We start from the raw sequence: 18851 nt of genomic DNA on the forward strand, positions 1-18851 counted from the left end.
TAGCATGTCAGAGTTGATTTCAGGGCTCTCTGCCAAGAGTTATCCAAGCAGTGAACACAACACTTAATAGGACTAGTAATTTCATGTACTGTCAGTGCAGTACTCTTCACACAGATAGTTAAGAGTAGTCCTTGCAAGACTGCTATGAGGCGCTAGGATTGTATTGCTCCGGAATGGGTTTTCCTTCCTTGGAGATGTTATGGTTGGTTTGGTCATTAAAACACTACAGGGGAATTTATTTTCTCCTGGTAGTCATTTAGCCCGCCATTAACTATATTTCAGCTGTTGTTATAACTTCTTTCCTGGTACCTGAACGGCAGCATTAGCTGATCTGACAGAAATAATTCAGGAAGTTTTATGTATCTTAACAAGGCTCTTTTTATCTTCTTCAGGGTACAACAAAGAGAGCTAATCTATGGTGAAACATAGATAGAATTTGAATTTGTATTAATTATGCCTCAAAAATTGGTACTAAACTTAGGCAGAAAGAGGCCTGATATGTGGTTTGGCGAGCACGGGGATCTGGCCCCTGTGGCCCAGGCCTGGCCCAGCAGGCAGGGCGGATAGACAGCCTGTAGGGCATTGAGCGGGCCCCACTCCATGCTCCGCAGAGGCCCTAGCTGCTGCAGCTCCTGCTCCACTTGCATCTGGTTTACGTTTGGGGCTTCCTGGTGAGGTTTGAACAGATTTCCCAGGCTGATGCAAAGTCTGAAAGCCACGAATCTCATCTAGGATTCCAGACAATCCTCAGTGCCCAGTGGCAGAGAAAAGCAGTTGAAGAAGATGAGGCTTTTTCTTGTGTCCTTCTCCCGAGGCCTTTTGGATGGGTGTCCGCCTGCTTGCTGCCTTTGGCTTAGGCAGAGAAGGGTGTGGAGTCACCACCAGAAAGGCCCTGCTGCTCCCTCGTTGCATTTCTGTGCAGTGTCTTATCAGCATGCTCTGCCCGGTTCTGTGGCCCTGGCCCCTGGCCCAGCCCCAAATTGCAACCTCAGCATTGTTATCTGGTGGTGAGTTGCTAAAAACATCTTTACACATGATTCACTGGAGCCCAGGACTGACATGGTAGCACAGCCCTGCTTTGGACTCTAGAGGACAGTCCCCAGACTGGGATATGGGATTCTGCGGCAGGAAATAAGTTTCCATCCTGACTGTGACTCTTTGCTTTCTTATTCTTTGTCAGACGTATGTTGGTGCCTGGAACAGAGACAAACTTTTGCAGTTGTTGCACATTTACAGTGTATAGATTTTTACAAGGCTATCTCAGTTTCTGCCTTCTACAATTTGTGCAGCTTATGCGACTTTGCCTTTTAGAACAGAGGACTTTAATTTGGATGAGGCTTCAATTCCCTGTGCCGTCCCTGTGCCTCACTCGGTGTCTCTGCAGCCAGCCCTCTGTTGTCTGGCCTTTTGCTGTGCCTGGCAGGCTGAGCCCAGTTGTTTCCTTCCCCAGGAACCCCCCAGCTCCCCCGAGCTGTGGGGGGAGTGCCCCTGCTCTGTGCTCTAAGGTGGTTGCTTCTTAACTCCTTTATTAAATCAAAATTCCTGCCTGATTTTTTTTTTTTTTTAAATAGGCTCCACGCCCAGCATGGAGCCCAACACAGGGCTTGAACTCACAACCCTGAGATTAAGACCTGAGCTGAGATCAAGAGTTGGACACTTAACCGACTGAACCACACAGGGCCCCCCTCCCTGCCTGATTTTTTTTAAAAACGTGGCCACACACTATCTGTTTACCCCCATTTATTTCCCCTCTTCATTCTGTGTAATGCTTTTGCTCTGCTAAGACTGTTTACTTAGTATTCCATATATGCATCCTGTTTTCCTGTGGACTCATTCTTTCATCCTTTGGGTTCACTTCAGCTTTCCTTCCTGCTTGTTGTTTTCTTATGAGCCATCATTCCTTAGGGCCCAACTAAAACCTCACCTATTCTGTGAAATCCAAGCTATTCTTGCTTTCTGCACTCTTGCTGGACTTCGGGTTACTGTCACACCACTTAGAATTTACCCTGGGACGTTTCTAAGAAGAATGTTTTATTTTGCTTTCCCTGCATGAATGTAAGCCCCTGAGACTGGCCATCTCGCTCGATGCTACTTTTGCACCCTCCATGACACTCAGTAAATACTTGGTGATTTGAAAAGCGATTTGCTTCTTGCTAGAGCCTCTCCCATGTGCTTACCTAAATAGAAATAAATCAGGTGGTTGGTTGAGGTTGGGGGCAACTTGGGTTGAAAATTTTTGAAATTTTCCCTAAGGAAAAAAAGTTTAAATTATATGAGTCTCTGACATGAAAGAGAATGAATTAAAATGGCCTTCTTTGAAGGATAATTTGAGAAAATTCCAAGTAGCTGAGAACAGATGGTTGTTATGGAAGTTGTTTTTGGCAAGCAGATTTAGTTTATATCTGTGTGTATCTGTATACACTGAGTGTTTATACACATATGATCATGCTTATGCACAATCTCTGTTTAGAAAAGTCCTAATTTTCTAGTTTCCTTCCTACTTTGATGTGTATTTTGGAAATACTATTCCCTTTTCCTTTTATTAGGATACGGCAAAACCCCCTGCTCTCAGTATTTTCATGATAACCACTGATTTTTTTTTAATGCTAGTGTTCATCCCCCTTTCTTTAACCAGTGCCAAAAGATAAATTGAAATTTTATCTCAAATTCCTTAATTTTTTACTAGAAAATTTTCTATGGTGAAGAATGTTTGAAGCCCTCATGTCTTTTTATTACTCAGAGTAAAGTTCTGTCCTTTCTTGTCCACGTGTTAGTCTTTCCTTGAATTTGGCTGGTCCTGCTTAAAAACTCCGAATAGCCATCAGAATCCTACCACTAAAAACCATCTTTTTCTATTCTTCATGGTAGACAGGAATAAGAATGTTCGAAGCAATCTGGTAGTGAGGAAGAGGTCTTTGTTCCTTTCAGTGTGTGTGTGTACATGTATGAATGCTCCCTGGCTAGTCTGGGTTATACAGACTTGAGAGTAGGTAGGAAAGGTAGTCAGCAATTATGAGAGTTTAATGCCGGTTAACAGCGATCTAACTCGGTGCCCTGTCTTCTGTGTTCCCATAGCACTTGCTTTATGCTATTACAACCACGTTGTATTGCAAAATCTCTATTTATTCAAAAATACTTACTGAGCACCTGCTACATGCCATGGACTGTTTTGTGCTGGAGATAATCTCATGGAACAAAAGAGACGAGAATCCCTGCTCTCACAGAGGGAACCAAGCAAATGGAGGAGGAAGCCTGCAAAACCATGAACCATGCACGTGCTCTCTCCCTCACATTTGCTGCATTTTGAAACTCGTGGGATAGAAGGCCAAAGGGTGAAGCTCAGAGCTTCCAAAGGGTGGCAGTAATGAGGTAGAGGCTGGGAATAAACCAAAAATATAATAAAATTGTGTAGTTTTTCATGGTGGTAAGTCCTATGGAAAAAAATCAGAAGAGGAGTGATGTGGAATTGACGAATGAGGGTTGCAGTTTTAAATAGGGTGGTCCTTTTTGGCCTCACAAAGGTAACATTTGAGCAAAGAATTGAAGGAAATAAAGGAGCGAGGGAGTCATGAGGGAGAGAAGAGCATTTCAGGCAGAGGGAATAGCCTATGCAAAGTGTCTGGGGTAGACACAGGCTGCCAGTGTATGTGAGGAAAACACAGGGAGACCTAAGAGGTAACAGGAGGTGGGAGGTGAGATCCAGCGGAGTGTGTAGGCCTTTGAAAGATCCTTGGTTTTACTCTGAGTTAAGAGAGAAGCCTTTTAAGCAGTTAAAGCAAAAGAGGGACATAATAAAAAGGGCCATTCTGAATGTTGTATTGCAAATAGACTAGTTGAGCAGGAGTGGTAGCAGGGAGACTAGTTAGAAGGGTTTTGGGAATAATCTGGGTGAGAAATTAAGGTGGTTTAGACCAGGGTAGAAGCAGTGTTGGTGGTGACAAATTGCTGGATTCTGGACATATTTTGAAGATGGAGCCAACATGATTTCTTGGCTAATCAGACATGGTATGTGGAAAGAAAAGAGGAATCAAGGATTACACCAAGAGGGGCACCTGGGTGGCTCAGTTGGTTGGGGGGCTGCCTTAGGCTCAGGTCATGATCCCAGGGTCCTGGGATTGAGCCCTGTGTCAGGATGCCTGCTCAGCTGGGAGTCTGCTTCTCCCTCTCCCTCCCCCTGCTTGTGCTCTCTCTCTCTCTCTCTCTCTCAAATAAATAAAATCTTAAAAAAAAAAAAAAAAAAAGGATTACACCAAGATTTTTGGTTTGAACACCAAAAAGGATGGCGTTCCCTGTCACTCAGATGGGAGAAAACTGCAGGTGGAATAAGTAGGGGTGGGAGGTTGGCTAGGCTAGCAGGACTTTCCTTGTAGACATCTTAAGTGTGAAATACTTCGGAGGTAATCAAGTGGAGATGGCAAGTAACGAGTAGATACATGAGTGTGTGAATTGAGGGGAGGTTCTGAGCTGGATACATAAACTTGGCTGTTGTCACGATGTAGCCCATATTTAAAACCACTTGACTGGACAAGATCAGGAAAATGAGTATAGATAGAAAAGAGTAAAAAGTAGGCTCTAGGGAGCTCCAGAAATTAGAGTTGATATGGGAGGATTCCTACTTCCAGGGAAGATACAGTAGGTCATAGCAGGGTAACACTCACTACAAGGAAAAGAAAAACCATAAATTGCAAAGAATATATTTTTAAAGACATCTGATATCTGTGGAAGCAACAAGAATTAGATGAACTAAAATTCCAGACAGCAGAGAACTATTCCTAGATGAGCCGACAGTTATAGACTGTTTCTTCTCTGGAAGCATTCCTCAATTCTGGGCATGGGTTGAGGATCAGGTTTGGTGCAAACAGACTATTCTGGGTAGAAGAGAAACCATCTGACCCTGTTGGTGATGGAGTATACAGGGCTGGTGAGATGATTGGAAACTAGAGGAATCCCCGAAGCAACGGGCTTTCCCCAGGAGACTTGTTTAATTCTGGGGTAGCCCAAGAAGTTAGTGGCTCGTCCAGAAGGCACATTTCAATCTGTGTACCATGAGACTGTACTTAGAGGGAAAATCTCACTAAAGGGATGGGCCTACTATAGAAAAACGGACTCTCCCTTAAGAGAGATTTTAACCTGCTTGGGATTGAAGACTCCAGGGCTCAGGAGTAAAAAGATCTGCCAGACTCGAGCAGATTGATGCTCAGGAAACAGGGTAAAACAAGAGATGGACTGAATTTTAACAGTAACACAGCCCTGACCCAATTCAGTCTCTGATTGGACTTAAGGGACCACCCCCTCTCATAGTTTGTCTAAGAGAAAATAGGAAACAGTTGTGGAAAATATTGTTTGGAGCTGCTATGGTTCCTTTATTCATAAGATCTACCATAAGTAAAAAATTACTGGACATTTGAAAAGGCAGGAAAAGATGTGACTAAAAAGCAAGAGAATATATATAATACAAGCAGACCCTAGATGATCCAGATATTGGAGTTAGCAGAAAAGAACTTTAGAATAACTGTGATTACTATGTGAAAGAAAATAAAAGAAGTTGGGCAACAAAGTTTTAAAGTGACGAATTCCAGAGAAATGTATCTGTAAAGAGAATCACATCAACAGTCTGGAATTGAAAATTCCAATTTAAAAACTTAGAACACAGTGAATGACTTTAAAAGCAGATTAGGTACAGCAGATGATAAGATTGGTGACTTTGAAGACAGTCAATAGAAAATGTCTAATCTGAGACAGAGAGAGAAAAGAGAATGCAAAGAACAGAACAAGGCATAAGAAACAATTGGGGTGCAGTGAAAAGGTGTAATGTATATCTGATTAGATCCTAGGCATGGAGGAGAGATGGGGGCAGAGGAGTATTTGAAGATAAAATTAATGGCCAAGACCCCCCCCCCCCCCAAACTGATGGGAGGTATCAACCAATAGATTCAACATCAGGTGTAACTGCCATGCAGGAAAAATACAAAAGTGAAAACCATACTCAGGCATATCTGAAACTGTAGAAAACCGAAGACTGAAAAACCACTAAATAAAAACTGAGCACTAGTATTGTATTAAATGGTATGATATTGAATACTTTCCTCCTGAATTTGGGAATAAGAAAAAATTCCACTATTATCATTATATTCAGAAATGCACTGCAGGTCCTGGCTACTGCAGTAAGGAAAATGAAGAAATAAAAAGTTTAAAGATTGGAAAGGAAGAAGTAAGATTCATTATTTGTAGATGACATGACTGTATATAGAAAATTCAACAGAATTGGCAAACCATTAGCCTTAAGAAATGTGGATTTATCTAAATTTTTGGGTACAAAGGCAATATACAAAACCATCTTTTATTTCTATAAACTAGCAACATGAAATCAGGAAAGGAAAACTGTAAAATGTCATTTGTAACATCATCAAACATATTAGATACTCTAGAATAACTCTCAAAAGATACACACGCCCTCTCTATATGGAAAACATTGCTGAAAGAAATGAAAGGAGACCTAAATAAATGGAGCGATACATAACGTTCAGGTATTCGGTATTGTTAAGATGTTGGTAATTCAGTCCCAATCAAAGTCTAAGCAGGGTGTTTTTTGATACAAGTTAATAATAGAAACACAAAAGACCTAGAATAGCCAAGGCAGTCTTTAAAAAAAACTAAGTTATAATGTAGAAGTCTACAATCTATAATCAAGCTACAGTAATGAAGACATGGTAGTGTTGCCAGAAGAACAAGTAGACCAATGGAACAAAATAGGAACACTGCTCAGTAGGGCTCCTACTAGCCACATGTGGCTATGAAGCACTTGAAATACGGCTAGTCTGAATTCAGATGTGTTTTAAGTGTGAAGTACACATTGGATTTTAAAGACTTAGTATGTAAAAAGAATATAAAGTATTTCATTAATAATTTTACATTGATTTCATAGTGAAATGATAAATTTTTAGATATATTGGCTTAAGTAAAATATATTTATTAAAATTAATTTCATCTGTTTGTTTTTACTTTCTTAATGTGGCTACAAGAAAATTTTAAATTACTTTATGTGGCTTAATGAATGACCTTGGTAGCAGCAAAAGATTCTTTAAACAGGACACAAGAATACGTAAGAGAAAAGATTGGTAAGGTAGATTATGTAGAACTTCTGTTCATCAAAAGACAAATTTACAGAATCAAAAGGCAGATCATAGATTGATAAATAATACTTGTAATCTATGTAACTGGCAGGAGTTTTATTCAGAAGTGTGTAAAGAACTCTTGCAAATTAAAAAAAAAAGGACACTTCTTAAAATAGGCAAATGACTTGAGCAGGACCTTCACAGAGAGGTTGCCTTCATTGCCAAAAGCATATGAAAAGATGCTCAGCATCCTTAGTTATCAGGGAGATGTGAATTAGAGAGATAATACTACATGTCCATGAGAATGGCTAAAATTTTAAAGACAATATCAAGTCAGCTGGAACTCCTCCCATACATTGCTGATGGGTGTAAAAATTGTTACAATCACTTTGGAAAAAATTTTGACAATATTCATTAAAACTAAATGTACAACCTACCTCATAACTTAGTAATTCCACTTTTATGTATATATCCAAGATAAATGAGTACATTTGTCCCCCAAAAGACATACAATTTATATGAACGTTGGAAGCAAACCAAATATTCCTCAACAGTAGAATGGGTAAATAAATGGTAGTATATTTATGCAACAAAATACTATGCAGAAATACAGAAGAATGAACCACATACTATATAATTCCATTTACATGAAGTTTAGTAATAGGCAAAACCAATCAATGGTAGTAGAAGTCTGAATAGTGGTTACTTCCAATGGGGGCACGAGTCTTCCAGAATGTCAGAAATGTTATGTAACTTGATCTGGGTGGTATTTATACAAGTGTATATGTGTATATGTAAAAATTCATCGATTGTACACTTGAGATCTCTACATACTGTAAGTATGCCTTAGCTTAATAACTTTTAAAGTGTTGTGTTAGCATATCTGGTAGTTCCTTGCTGATGAAGACTACAGCTCATCTATTTCTGTAAGACGAATGAAGAAACATAAAAGACACTCAATAAATAATATGAAAGAAATTTAGGGAGGAAATGAAATAGGAAGTTAGGAAGGAAGTTGGTTCATTAATCTACTTTCTCTTAACCTAACACCTGTTCTTTGCTCACGGCCCACTTGCCACGGTCAGAGCTCTGTTGGCTGCAAGGTTGGGGTAGTGATCTTCCGGCTTAAGAAAGTACACCCAGTTCTGGCCCTTTGCTGTTAGCCATCCTGACAGTATTAGATAGATCCGAGTGTCTGGAGAAGGGGGAGAATTTTTGATTAAGTGATGTAGATTAAGAATAATAACCATTTCCAGTCTGTGACGCTAGTGAGTTTGATGCTTTATTCCCTCATGTGTCTCCTCTCTTTCCCTGTTGCTTGTATTTAGCATTCAGAGTGACAAGCATTTCTTGTCACCCACTGCTGCTGGGCCTCTTCAAGGTATTAGCTATAGCAGTGGATAAAACAAATAGGAATCCCTGCCCTCATAAGGTTTATACTGTAATGGGGGAAGACAGGCAACAGTCAACTGCCTTCTTCCCCTTTCCTTACTTGTGCTTAAGAATCAAGCAGAATGGGGCGCCTGGGTGGCTCAGTTGGTTAAGCGTCCAACTCTTGATTTTGGCTCAGGTCATGATCTCATGGTCATGATATTGAGCCCCATGTTGGGCTCTGCGCTGAGCTGAAGCCTGCTTCGGATTCTCTCTCCCTCTCTCTCTGCCCCTCCCCCCACGCCCACTCCCACCTCCTTCCTATCCCCCCACCCCTACTCATGCACAGGTGTATGCGCTCTCTCTCTTAAAAAAAAAAAAACAGGCAGAACAAAACTTGAGCAGAAAAACAAAAGCTTAGTCTGTCTTCCCATCCCTTCTTCCTACTATATGGTAGGCACAGTTCATTTGTTTTCTTGTTGAGCAGTGGGAAGAGACTCTTGTCACTTTGGATTAACTTTGGCATGGCACCTAGCGCAATGCCATGTGTCTAGGGGAATGAATAAATATTTGTAACCTTTGGGAGCATCTGTCAATGCCTGCTGATCTCTATACTTCTTTTCTGCCATCTGCCCTCCTAACCTTTTTTTTTTTTCTTTCCTCTATTACTTTTCTAGGGGAAAGTTGATTTAGGATCTTAGAAAATATGTTTTCTGTAATGATACGGCTCTGGGACAGCTGAGCCCTAGAATGGGTAGGACGAAGACAGTGAGATGTAACATAAGTCATCCTTTTGGAAAGTTCTGATCAGGAACCCAAGTTATTTTGGGAGTTAGGGCTATTGTGATGAGTGTTCTTCTTGTATACTGTTCTACTAGATCTGACAAGGTCATGTAGTGCATAGGATACCTCTGAAATAGAATGTCTCAAATAAAATCCTAGAAAGAATGTCAAACACAAGAATGTTCTGACTCAACGTACCCTTTTTAAGTTTGTCATTGTTTAATCAAATACTCTGTAGAAAGAGATTTCATGGAGCTCAGGAGCCTAGAAATGATGTGTATCTGGGATAGAAAGGAAGAAATGAATTTGTTTTCAGTTAGGATTTATAGTCAAAGGATGATCAGTGAAACAACCATTTCCAGCCACAGAGGGGAAAGATGGTATCACTTAGTAGAGAATAATTATACCTTGCATTTGCATAGTGCTTACTGTTCCAAAAATATTTTCACATACCATTTTATCCTCCCAGTAACCCAGTGAGGTAAGTATTTTTAACTCCTATTTTAATAGATACGGGAACTAAGAGGTGTTAATTGACTTATCCAAAGTCAGTAGCAGGTAGGTGTTAGAATTAGGACTCTCTGATTCCAAGGCCCGCAGACTCCTGAATGTTACACCTTTCTGCAAATTTTATGCTACAGCATGTAGGCAGGTTTGGCAGAAAAGGGAAGTCCTAGGACCAATTTTTAGTGATACTAAAGACAGATCTGAAATTAAGAGTCTGAAAAGCAGAGTAACTTCTCTGCTCTTGTGGAAGGGGAAGGTGTTAGGGTTGTGCCCAGAATGTGTGCAATCTTTTGATCACTCTGTGGACTGATAGGAGGGAGGCCTCAGCGCTCACAGGTGATTCTTATAGAATTATTTCTTAGATTCTGTGGTGCCAGTAATTTTCTGTCTTTTTAACTTTTCTGTCTCCAGGAGCCTCCAGAAGATGACGCAAACATCATTGAGAAGATCCTGGCGTCTAAGACCGTCCAGGAGGTCGGTGGCTCATGTACCAGCTTTTCTATCACTAGCACAGGTTATACTCTCTGTGAAGAGATACTTGACTAGAGAACCTGGAATGGTCGTGACTGGCCAGAGTGAGAGCTAGGCAACAACATTGTCTGGCTAGTCAGTACTTATTTTTACCCCCATGGAAGATTTTAGATCATAAAATTCTTAAATACTTGAGAGTAGAACCCCAGATAATTTTTTTCCTCCATAGTGATCCCAGCAAAAGGTATTTGTCCTTTAGTTGCTGTAGCCCATGGAAAGTCCTCAGGGGGCCAAAAAGAAGACATGGAAAGAGTCCTATTGAAAACCTCTGGGGGGTTTTCTTTAGACATGTCAGGGCCATTGTAGGGATTCTCTAGAGAGCATGCCTGGGGTGAGGGTATGTGTGCTGGTGAGAACACAGTTTTACCTTCAAGTATTTATGAGAGCAAACTTCCTTACTTCGAGAGTGAACAGCACTGACATTTCAGGGTGGTGGTTTGGGGGCATGCCAGAGACCCAGTTTTCACTTGCACGGCAGGCTCTGGTCCTGACAGCTCTCAGAGCCCTGGGCCGGTTTGCGTTTCTCAGCTGAGTGCTGTCCTAGCCTGGACCCTGGAAGGACACCAGGAGGATCATTTTCTTTTTTACCTTCTAGCTAGCTATGGATTCATCCTTTGGGAAGGCTGCTCAGTAGCTGTCAGGAAAAGAACTGGGAACATCCTCAAGAAATCTGTACTAAACTTCCTCAAGAAATCTGTACTAAAACCAACAGGGGTGTTGATTTACCTGTTTTCTTGTGCTGCATAAGGGTGATCTGAGGGGTCTGGCCTGTTAACTGCTTGTTATTGGTTACAGGTTCACCCAGGAGAGCCCCCATTCGACTTGGAGCTATTCTACGTTAAGTATAGAAATTTGTACGTCTTTTTCTTGTATTATTTGTGTTTGGATTTATATGAATAAAATTCACTTTCCCTCATCACATCATCTTCTGTATTTTCCTAGAATGGCCCCTGAAGCCTGACCCACAGATCTCAGTTGACTCAAGTTCACCTCAGACAGTGGTGCTCACTTTTGGCTGCACAGACAGTCACCAGGGAAGCCCTTGCTCCACTCAGGACCAGCTGACTCAGACCCTGGGAGTCGATCCCAAGGATTGGTGCTTTATTAAAAACTCCCTGTGCCATTCTCATTTGCACCCAGGGTGGAGAAGCACAGTCCTATAGCTCTTGAAGTTTTCTTTCTTCCTGTGCTATGTGCCCACTTGCCCTGATGTGTATGAATGATAACCCGCCTACGCCTGCCCTCCCCTCTGCTCTCAGGCAGGTCCTGTAGAAGCTGCAGGGGGACCGGTCATTTGGAATCGCAGCACTGTTTCGTTGTCTGTTTGTGCCCGTAGCACAAGGCCCTCCTCAGCCCAGTCTCTAGCAGTTTCACTACAGACCGCTACCTCTGGGTTAGATGGTCACCCTGTTTACTGAAACACTTAAAGCTCAATGATTTGGTAGTTTGCACTTGTCTCACAATTTGTGTGTCTTTGGATAGTTCCTACTTACATTGTAAATGGGCCACAATGGAAGAGCTGGAAAAGGATCCTCGCATCGCACAGAAGATCAAGCGATTTAGGAATAAACAAGCCCAGATGAAGCACATTTTTACTGAGGTGAAGCAATATTTACCAACTAACTTGACCGCTGCTTTTCTTACAGTATTAAATGCTGAGTTTAAGTTTCTTAAAATCAAAGTCCTGTGCAGATCCATTGCTCAAGTCACATTGCTAAATGTGCACTGATTTGCAGCAAAACCAGTCCAGATTTAAGCCAAAGAGAAAAAATAATCCACCAAGTTAAAAGGATTGAGCCTTACAAACTGACAACTCATAAGAATGTGCATCTTGGTCAGAATATCTATAAATAGCTAGGGCAAGAGAAATGTGCACAAAACTTTTTCATTCCCTCCTCCCCCCCCAAAAAAATAGAAATCCAAGAAGACATAAACTTCGAATGTAAAAAATAAAAACTATTATTAAATATATTAGAGGGTAAAATATTAGGGAGTAAATAAGGAAATTTATATAAGCTTGGGTATTTCTAAGTATGGTACCTACGGCGAGAGGAAAAATTGATGGATTTGGACATTAAACAAATCTATAGTGTCTATATATTAGAAAATACTACTAAACAGGGGCGCCTGGGTGGCTCAGTTGGTTAAGCGACTGCCTTCGGCTCAGGTCATGATCCTGGAGTCCCGGGATCGAGTCCCGCATCGGGCTCCCTGCTCGGCGGGGAGTCTGCTTCTCCCTCTGGCCCTCCTCCCTCTCATGCTCTCTGTCTCTCATTCTCTCTCTCTCAAATAAATAAATAAAATCTTTAAAAAAAATAAAAAAAAAAATACTACTAAACAAATCTTAAAAGTAAATAATTAGGAAATATGTGCATTACATATGTATACGTATTTCGTAAAAAATATGTAACTTATACACATACATATATATGTGGCATACATTCTTCTTATCCAGTATAGGAACCTTCCTGTTTATATTCATATACACATACACGCACATGACAAATAATTTTAATGATAAGGAATGCTTATTAATCATATAAAAATGTAGTCACTTTCACTAGGAGTTTAAAAATGCAAACTAAAATAGGAATTTTCTGGTTTTTATTTACCAAATATTTGAAGGTTTTAAAAATAATTATTACTCATTGCTGGTGAGAGTGTAGGGCAGAGACAGTCTTGTATCTAGCAGGTGGGAACATAACCTAGTACGACCTGTCAAGAACAGATGGCAGCAGACGTGAAATGTCTCAAAATGTTCACATCCTTTGTCCGGCAGTTCCAATTCTGCCGTGTATTTTAAGGAAACTGTTGAGTCTTTGTACAGAATTAGCTATGATATTCAGTCGTTAATATTGGTGGAAAATTGCAAACAAACACACTGTTAGATGATAGACATTTGTTAAATGATGTGTACATCCCATAGAACAGAACACTGTGCTCTAGTAAAAGTGATGTTGGAGAACAGTTGTTAATGACGTAGAAAGAAGCTACAGTGCTATATGTCGGCCTCTTACAGTGTCGGGGGCAGTTCCATTTTGGGGAGTGCAGGAGAAAAGAGGCACTATAATAATGCGCAGAAAATGTCTTGAATATACATGAAGACGCTGATGTCATTTTTTCTGGTTGATGGGATCATGGTGACTTCTACTTTTTCTTTTCTGTATGGCCTGTAGTTTTAAAATTTTGTACAGATAACTTTAAAGAAAGGAAGTCATAAAAATTATTCTTAAAACGTAGTTGCAAGCACTAGTCGTCGAGAGTGCACTCAGGTGCCATCAAGCTATAGTACATTGCTGCAGTACTTAACCAACTCATTCTTCATGTTGTGTGCCTTTTCCTCAAGTGACAAAAAATTACTTTAGGATAATGTCAGTGAGCATTCTTCTCATCCCAGGATGGGGTCCTTCATCTTTAGTCTTAGCGTTCAGCCCCAGCCCTCTCCAGGATTGTTTTAAAGAATGTGAAAACTGTTTCTCGTGGCATTGTTATTGTCATAGAGAACTGGGAAAGAGAAGACAAGTAGAATTGGAAGACCGTCTTGAGGCCACACTGGATACTCTCCCTCTGTTCTTGGAACATTTTATTTGCACCTCTATTTTAGCAAGTATTTGCAGTGTAGGAACTTGTTTACATGTCTCTTTCTTCCGTTTTAAGCCCTATGAGACAGACAGGGACATGTCTTCTTGTATTTCTGTCCCTGATACCAGGAACAGGGTCAGTGCTCAGTAATTATTTAGCTGCCCCCTGGTGAGGGATGGGGTTTGCCTTATGCTCTTCGCCTGCTCCAGACCCTTCAGCGACTCACATTTTCTTGAAATAAAGTCCGCAGCCCTTCATATAGCGTACAAAGCCCCATGTGTCTGTTTTCTGCTTTATTCCCAAGGGAGTGATTTTTACTGGGCTGGGAATAGAGAGCTGAAGCTATGTTACAGTGTGTAGAAAAAATGTACCAGGAGCGTATAACTTGTGGGAAGGAAAGGCTTTTGAAAAGATTGGAGGACATCCTGAGATTGAGGAGGAGGAAGAGTAGGGAGTAGTTCCTATAGTACTGTCTTCAGTCTTGACCTATTCAACATTTTTATTAATGACTTAGATAAACAATATTCTTATGAGATCGATAATAACTTAGTTTTGGATAGAGCTTCTTCATATCCATTATTTCCGGCTGCTTGATGAGGTAGCCAGGGGCACCTGTGGAAAAGACACAGGCTTGAGAGGCAGAGGCTTCCCTCCCTCTGCAGGGGTAGAGGCCTTCTGACTACACTTGGACTCCTGGAAACCACACCTGATGCTGGGAGAATAGATGACAAAGTCAAAGTTCAGGTTTACTGGTCAGGCTAGGATGAATGAAATAGAATGGCAATTAAATGTATGTAATGTCACACATTTGTAGTTTTTAAATCTTCAGAGTGGGGAAAAATGACTGACTAGCAGTTCTAGGGAGAAAAGATAGTGCCCGTTAAATGACAAGTTTCCTATTGGTCAGGAGGAGGGTGTGCAGCTGCTGAAGAAGTAACAGTAATCTTTGTTCTGTTCATTTGAGTATCAGCTTCGGGGGGACTTGGACCTGAGTGCAGCTGCAGGAGGACTCTAACTTAGGTAAAGGAAGCACAACTGAGTGCTTGTCAGCAAACATGGAAACTGGCCTGCATGGTGCTAGGAGCCTAGGCTTGCAGGTTGCAGGCTGCCAGGCTGCAGGTTCTGCTCCTGCCCCCCTGCCCCCACCCCACCACCCCTCCCCTCCTCCCCACCCTGCCACACACACACACAGTATCCTCCTCTGTCTAAAGCGGAACTCCTAATAGTATCAGCCTCACAGAACACCTGTGAGGATTAAATGACACAGGGTTTACAGAAGTGTTTAGCACGGTGGCCCATGGCCACTATTCATAAGTGCTAGTTCTCTGCATCACGAAAGGATCTGGAAACTTGGGGCCCCAAGAACAGTCGAACACCTTGAATAGTTTCACCCAGATTGGTTGAAATTTGTTGAAGAGCCAGCATAGAAGGAGAATGAACTTAGTTACTGCTACTCTGAAGGAAGCAGTCATACCAGTGAGCCCCAGTTACAGGAAGGAAACTAAGCTATAATTTAATATAATAAAGGTAAAGATCATGATGCTACCACTGAGCAGATAGAGGTAAAGCTGTCTTGACAGTGGATCAGGTCTTAGAGGGCAGTAAATTCCCAAACAGGGAATAATGGAATCTGAGGGAGCGTTGCCAGGGGTGTTACAAAAAGCATTCCTGTGTTGAAGATGAAACTGGATAGTCCCTAAAGTGCCTTCCAACCAAAGGGGCAGTAAGTACATTCTAGCCATCTGGGAGGAGGGCTGGGTAAGAAAGGCCTGGGTAACGTTCCAGTTCACACAACTCTCTGTGGCTTTGGTCACATTACTTATTTAACCTCTCTGAGTCAGTTTCCTCATCTGTAAAGCAATTACTGTATCTAGTCCATAAAGTAATTTTGAGATTTAAGCACTTAGCATTACTCCAGACACAGGTTAAATATTTCCGAGTGATGCTTATTATTTTGTAAGTACACTTTTGGGAAGCATAGTGTACATGAAGGTAAACAAATCCTAAGGGTGCAGCTCAGTGAATTTTTACAAAATAAACACACCTGTGTAGCCACCACTTAGATCACGACATAGAACATTATCAGTCCCCCAGAAGCTCCCCTCATGCCTCCTTCCAATGTTTGCTACTATTGTTGGTATATAGAAGAAAAAGAAACTAATTCTGAGTTTCCAAGGGTTATCTTTGGAACAAAAAGCAAGAAGAAGGGAATCCTTGTGCTGAGTTTTGTGCAGTACTATAATGACCATTAGGAGAGTCTTACTCTGGCCGTGGTGTAACCTATAAATTCAGTCATGGAGAGCAGGATTTGGGGACAGTGAAGAAATGTCTGTGCTGTGACTTTTATTCTCAAGCTACCCCTTCCATTCTGTTTCCTGATAAGCCCAGAGTAGGGGATCACTTACAGATGAACCCCTATATGTTGGTTTTGAGGGGAGGGGGACACTTTTTAACTCTTCTCCTTTGATTGCACTAGCCTGATGAAGACTTGTTCAACCCGGACTATGTAGAAGTTGATCGAGTCCTGGAGGTGGCCCACACCAAAGATGCAGAAACAGGAGAGGTGGGTGTTTTGTCATTTTGATTCCCCTAAAGAGCCTTCCCTTCTTACTACATATTTTGCTTGTTTTGTTAACATGTGGTCTTTGTTTTAATGGCACTTATGTGTGATAGGGTGGGTTTTTCAGAGGTTGGCCGGAGTATGATTGACTCCTTTAATCTAGTAGAACATAAACTCCTCTCCTGTTTCCCACCAGGAAGTGACGCATTACCTGGTGAAGTGGTGCTCGCTGCCTTATGAAGAAAGCACGTGGGAGCTAGAGGAAGACGTAGATCCTGCAAAAGTTAAAGAATTTGAGTCTCTTCAGATTCTCCCTGAAATTAAGCATGTGGTAATGTATCCCTGTTGGGCACTTGGTGTATCATGTTCACTTTATGACCGTGGCAATCCTGGATGTCTGTGGGGCCGTGCTCAGAAGGGTCTTTGTTGGTGACTTACCTTTGGCCGCTCTCCACTGAACTTGTAGTTCAGTATGTCCCAAATCAGACTTCGCTAGCATTCTGGTCAACATTAGGTCTAGGCTCTATTTTGATGTGTGTGACATTTAAGAACCTTGAATAGGAGCTTATATTTCTTCGTATGTGGTGCTGTATACAGGAGTCAGTAAGTAGAACGTGTACGAAGTGCCTGGCATGGGAAAGAGGCTCAGTAAATGGTTAGTATCTTTCTTGTTTCTACTACCTCTTGCTCCATCAGTGATCTTTTTTCTTTGTTTTTATCTTCTGCCTTTACTCAACTGGAATATTCTTAAGGGGAAGAACTATCTTCTATCTATAGATCCCTGGACTTCACAGAGAGAACATAGGTTTTCAAAATATATTTATTTAATCAGTTTGTTTTTCTGATTCTGGATTATTCCCCCCGAGCTGCATAAATGTCCCAGGGTACTTGACAAGTAGTTGTATATAGAGGGACAATAATTAAAAGGATGGAGAATTAGAAGAGCCTGATTAAGATGTGACTCACTTGGGAAGAGAATCAGAGTTGTTGAATATGGCTATAGATAAGTTTCTGTTTTTAAAAAGTCACCACATTTATATGAAAAACTCTTATCCAATTCCTTATTATTTATTTGTTGTTGTTTTTATATCCCGGGAAGGTCAGGACTTAGGAGACAAGAGCTCGACATTGAACTTAGATCTCTGTCAGAGTCTACTCAAAAGCAGGGGGTTTGTTGTTGTTGTTGTTGTTGTTTTTGGCATATGAGGTATATGGAGGAAGCTTGAGGTGCAGAACTGTGATTAGAAATCTACATAGTTTTTAATAGTGTTTTGTCTGCATGACTGGTTAATAAATTTCTTTCAACCCTCTCCTACAACTGTTGTCTGTTATTAATTCATCAGTCATTGTTAAACATCTGCTGTTGGCTGACTCTTGAGTGACGTACAATAAGAAAGAAGGTGCACACCCAGCCCCCAGGAGCTCACAGGTTAACAGGGCAGGCATGTGTGTGCGTGGACACACATGGACGTGTGGCACAAGGCAGGGACAAACCGGTGTGGGCAGAGTAGAGAGCATTTCCATTCTGAAGCTAATTGTAAGTTAGTATCTCCGAGTAATCAGGATTCTTGCTCAGCCTGAAACCCACTTAATTCCTCAGACTGACTACATGCATTTGGCAAGAATATGAATTCTCAAGTGTTTTCAGGCAATTTCCCTTTTCCTTTACTTCTTTGCTATTGCGATGCTGCTGTTTTCATTGCTCAGTGAACCATGGTATTATTTCACACTTGTCTCTTCGTTTCTGATTTATTTGTTCTCGCATTTAAAATGCACATTTTGAAATTTTATCTCAAAAATTCTGAATTGGAATGGTAGCTCACAACATAACTAAAGCTGTCTTTTTATGTGTTAAGAAAAGAACCAGCTCCAAACGAAAGTTTACCTGAATAATTTTTTAAAGGGATCTTACTCTGGGCTTTGAAGTTGACGAATAGGACATTCTATACCTGAAAGCTTTTTGGTAAAAATTAGTTACATATAGGTCAAATACAGAGAAAGCAAGAAGTGACATTGTCCGTGATGATTGTGCAAAGCAGGAGCAGTCTTTTAATAGGCCGGAGCTGCCATGGAGACTCCGAGAATCACTTCTCCTCCTTCAAGTTAACTAAGTAGCCGTTGAAGGCTGTGGAGCCCTGGGGTACGTTGTTTCCTGCAGTGGGTACCACTTAGGAGTCAACCAGAAACTTCCAGTTGATTTCAGGTCTTGTGCTCAGATGGCTGAAATTCTGGCCAGTAGGTGATGTTCAACTAAACCCTTTAGCGCTGGGGAAGGAGGGAAGGCTGGATTGACTGGGTTGGAGCATGATGCCTCTGCTTTTGGAGTGCTACCAAGGCAGCAAAGTAGAAATCTGCAGTGAAATTCCATCCTCCGGTACTTAACAGCGCTGAGGGTAAGCCAT

The 18851-nt window shown here is 41.3% G+C and overlaps 1 protein-coding gene across 2 annotated transcripts in view; it reads left to right on the forward strand.

Moving 5' to 3' along the window:
* Window positions 1-18851, forward strand: part of CHD6 (chromodomain helicase DNA binding protein 6) — a 191225-nt gene that overhangs the window by 82411 nt on the left and 89963 nt on the right. For both annotated transcript variants that reach the window (XM_032419783.1, XM_032419784.1), the window contains 5 exons: window positions 10188-10250; window positions 11103-11161; window positions 11790-11907; window positions 16366-16452; window positions 16646-16780. In XM_032419783.1, the coding sequence (XP_032275674.1) occupies window positions 10188-10250; window positions 11103-11161; window positions 11790-11907; window positions 16366-16452; window positions 16646-16780 (462 nt within the window). The remainder of the gene's footprint in view (window positions 1-10187; window positions 10251-11102; window positions 11162-11789; window positions 11908-16365; window positions 16453-16645; window positions 16781-18851) is intronic.

Source organism: Phoca vitulina, unplaced genomic scaffold (genome assembly GCF_004348235.1).
Source record: "Phoca vitulina isolate PV1807 unplaced genomic scaffold, GSC_HSeal_1.0 scaffold22, whole genome shotgun sequence".
NCBI classification, from domain to species: domain Eukaryota; kingdom Metazoa; phylum Chordata; class Mammalia; order Carnivora; family Phocidae; genus Phoca; species Phoca vitulina.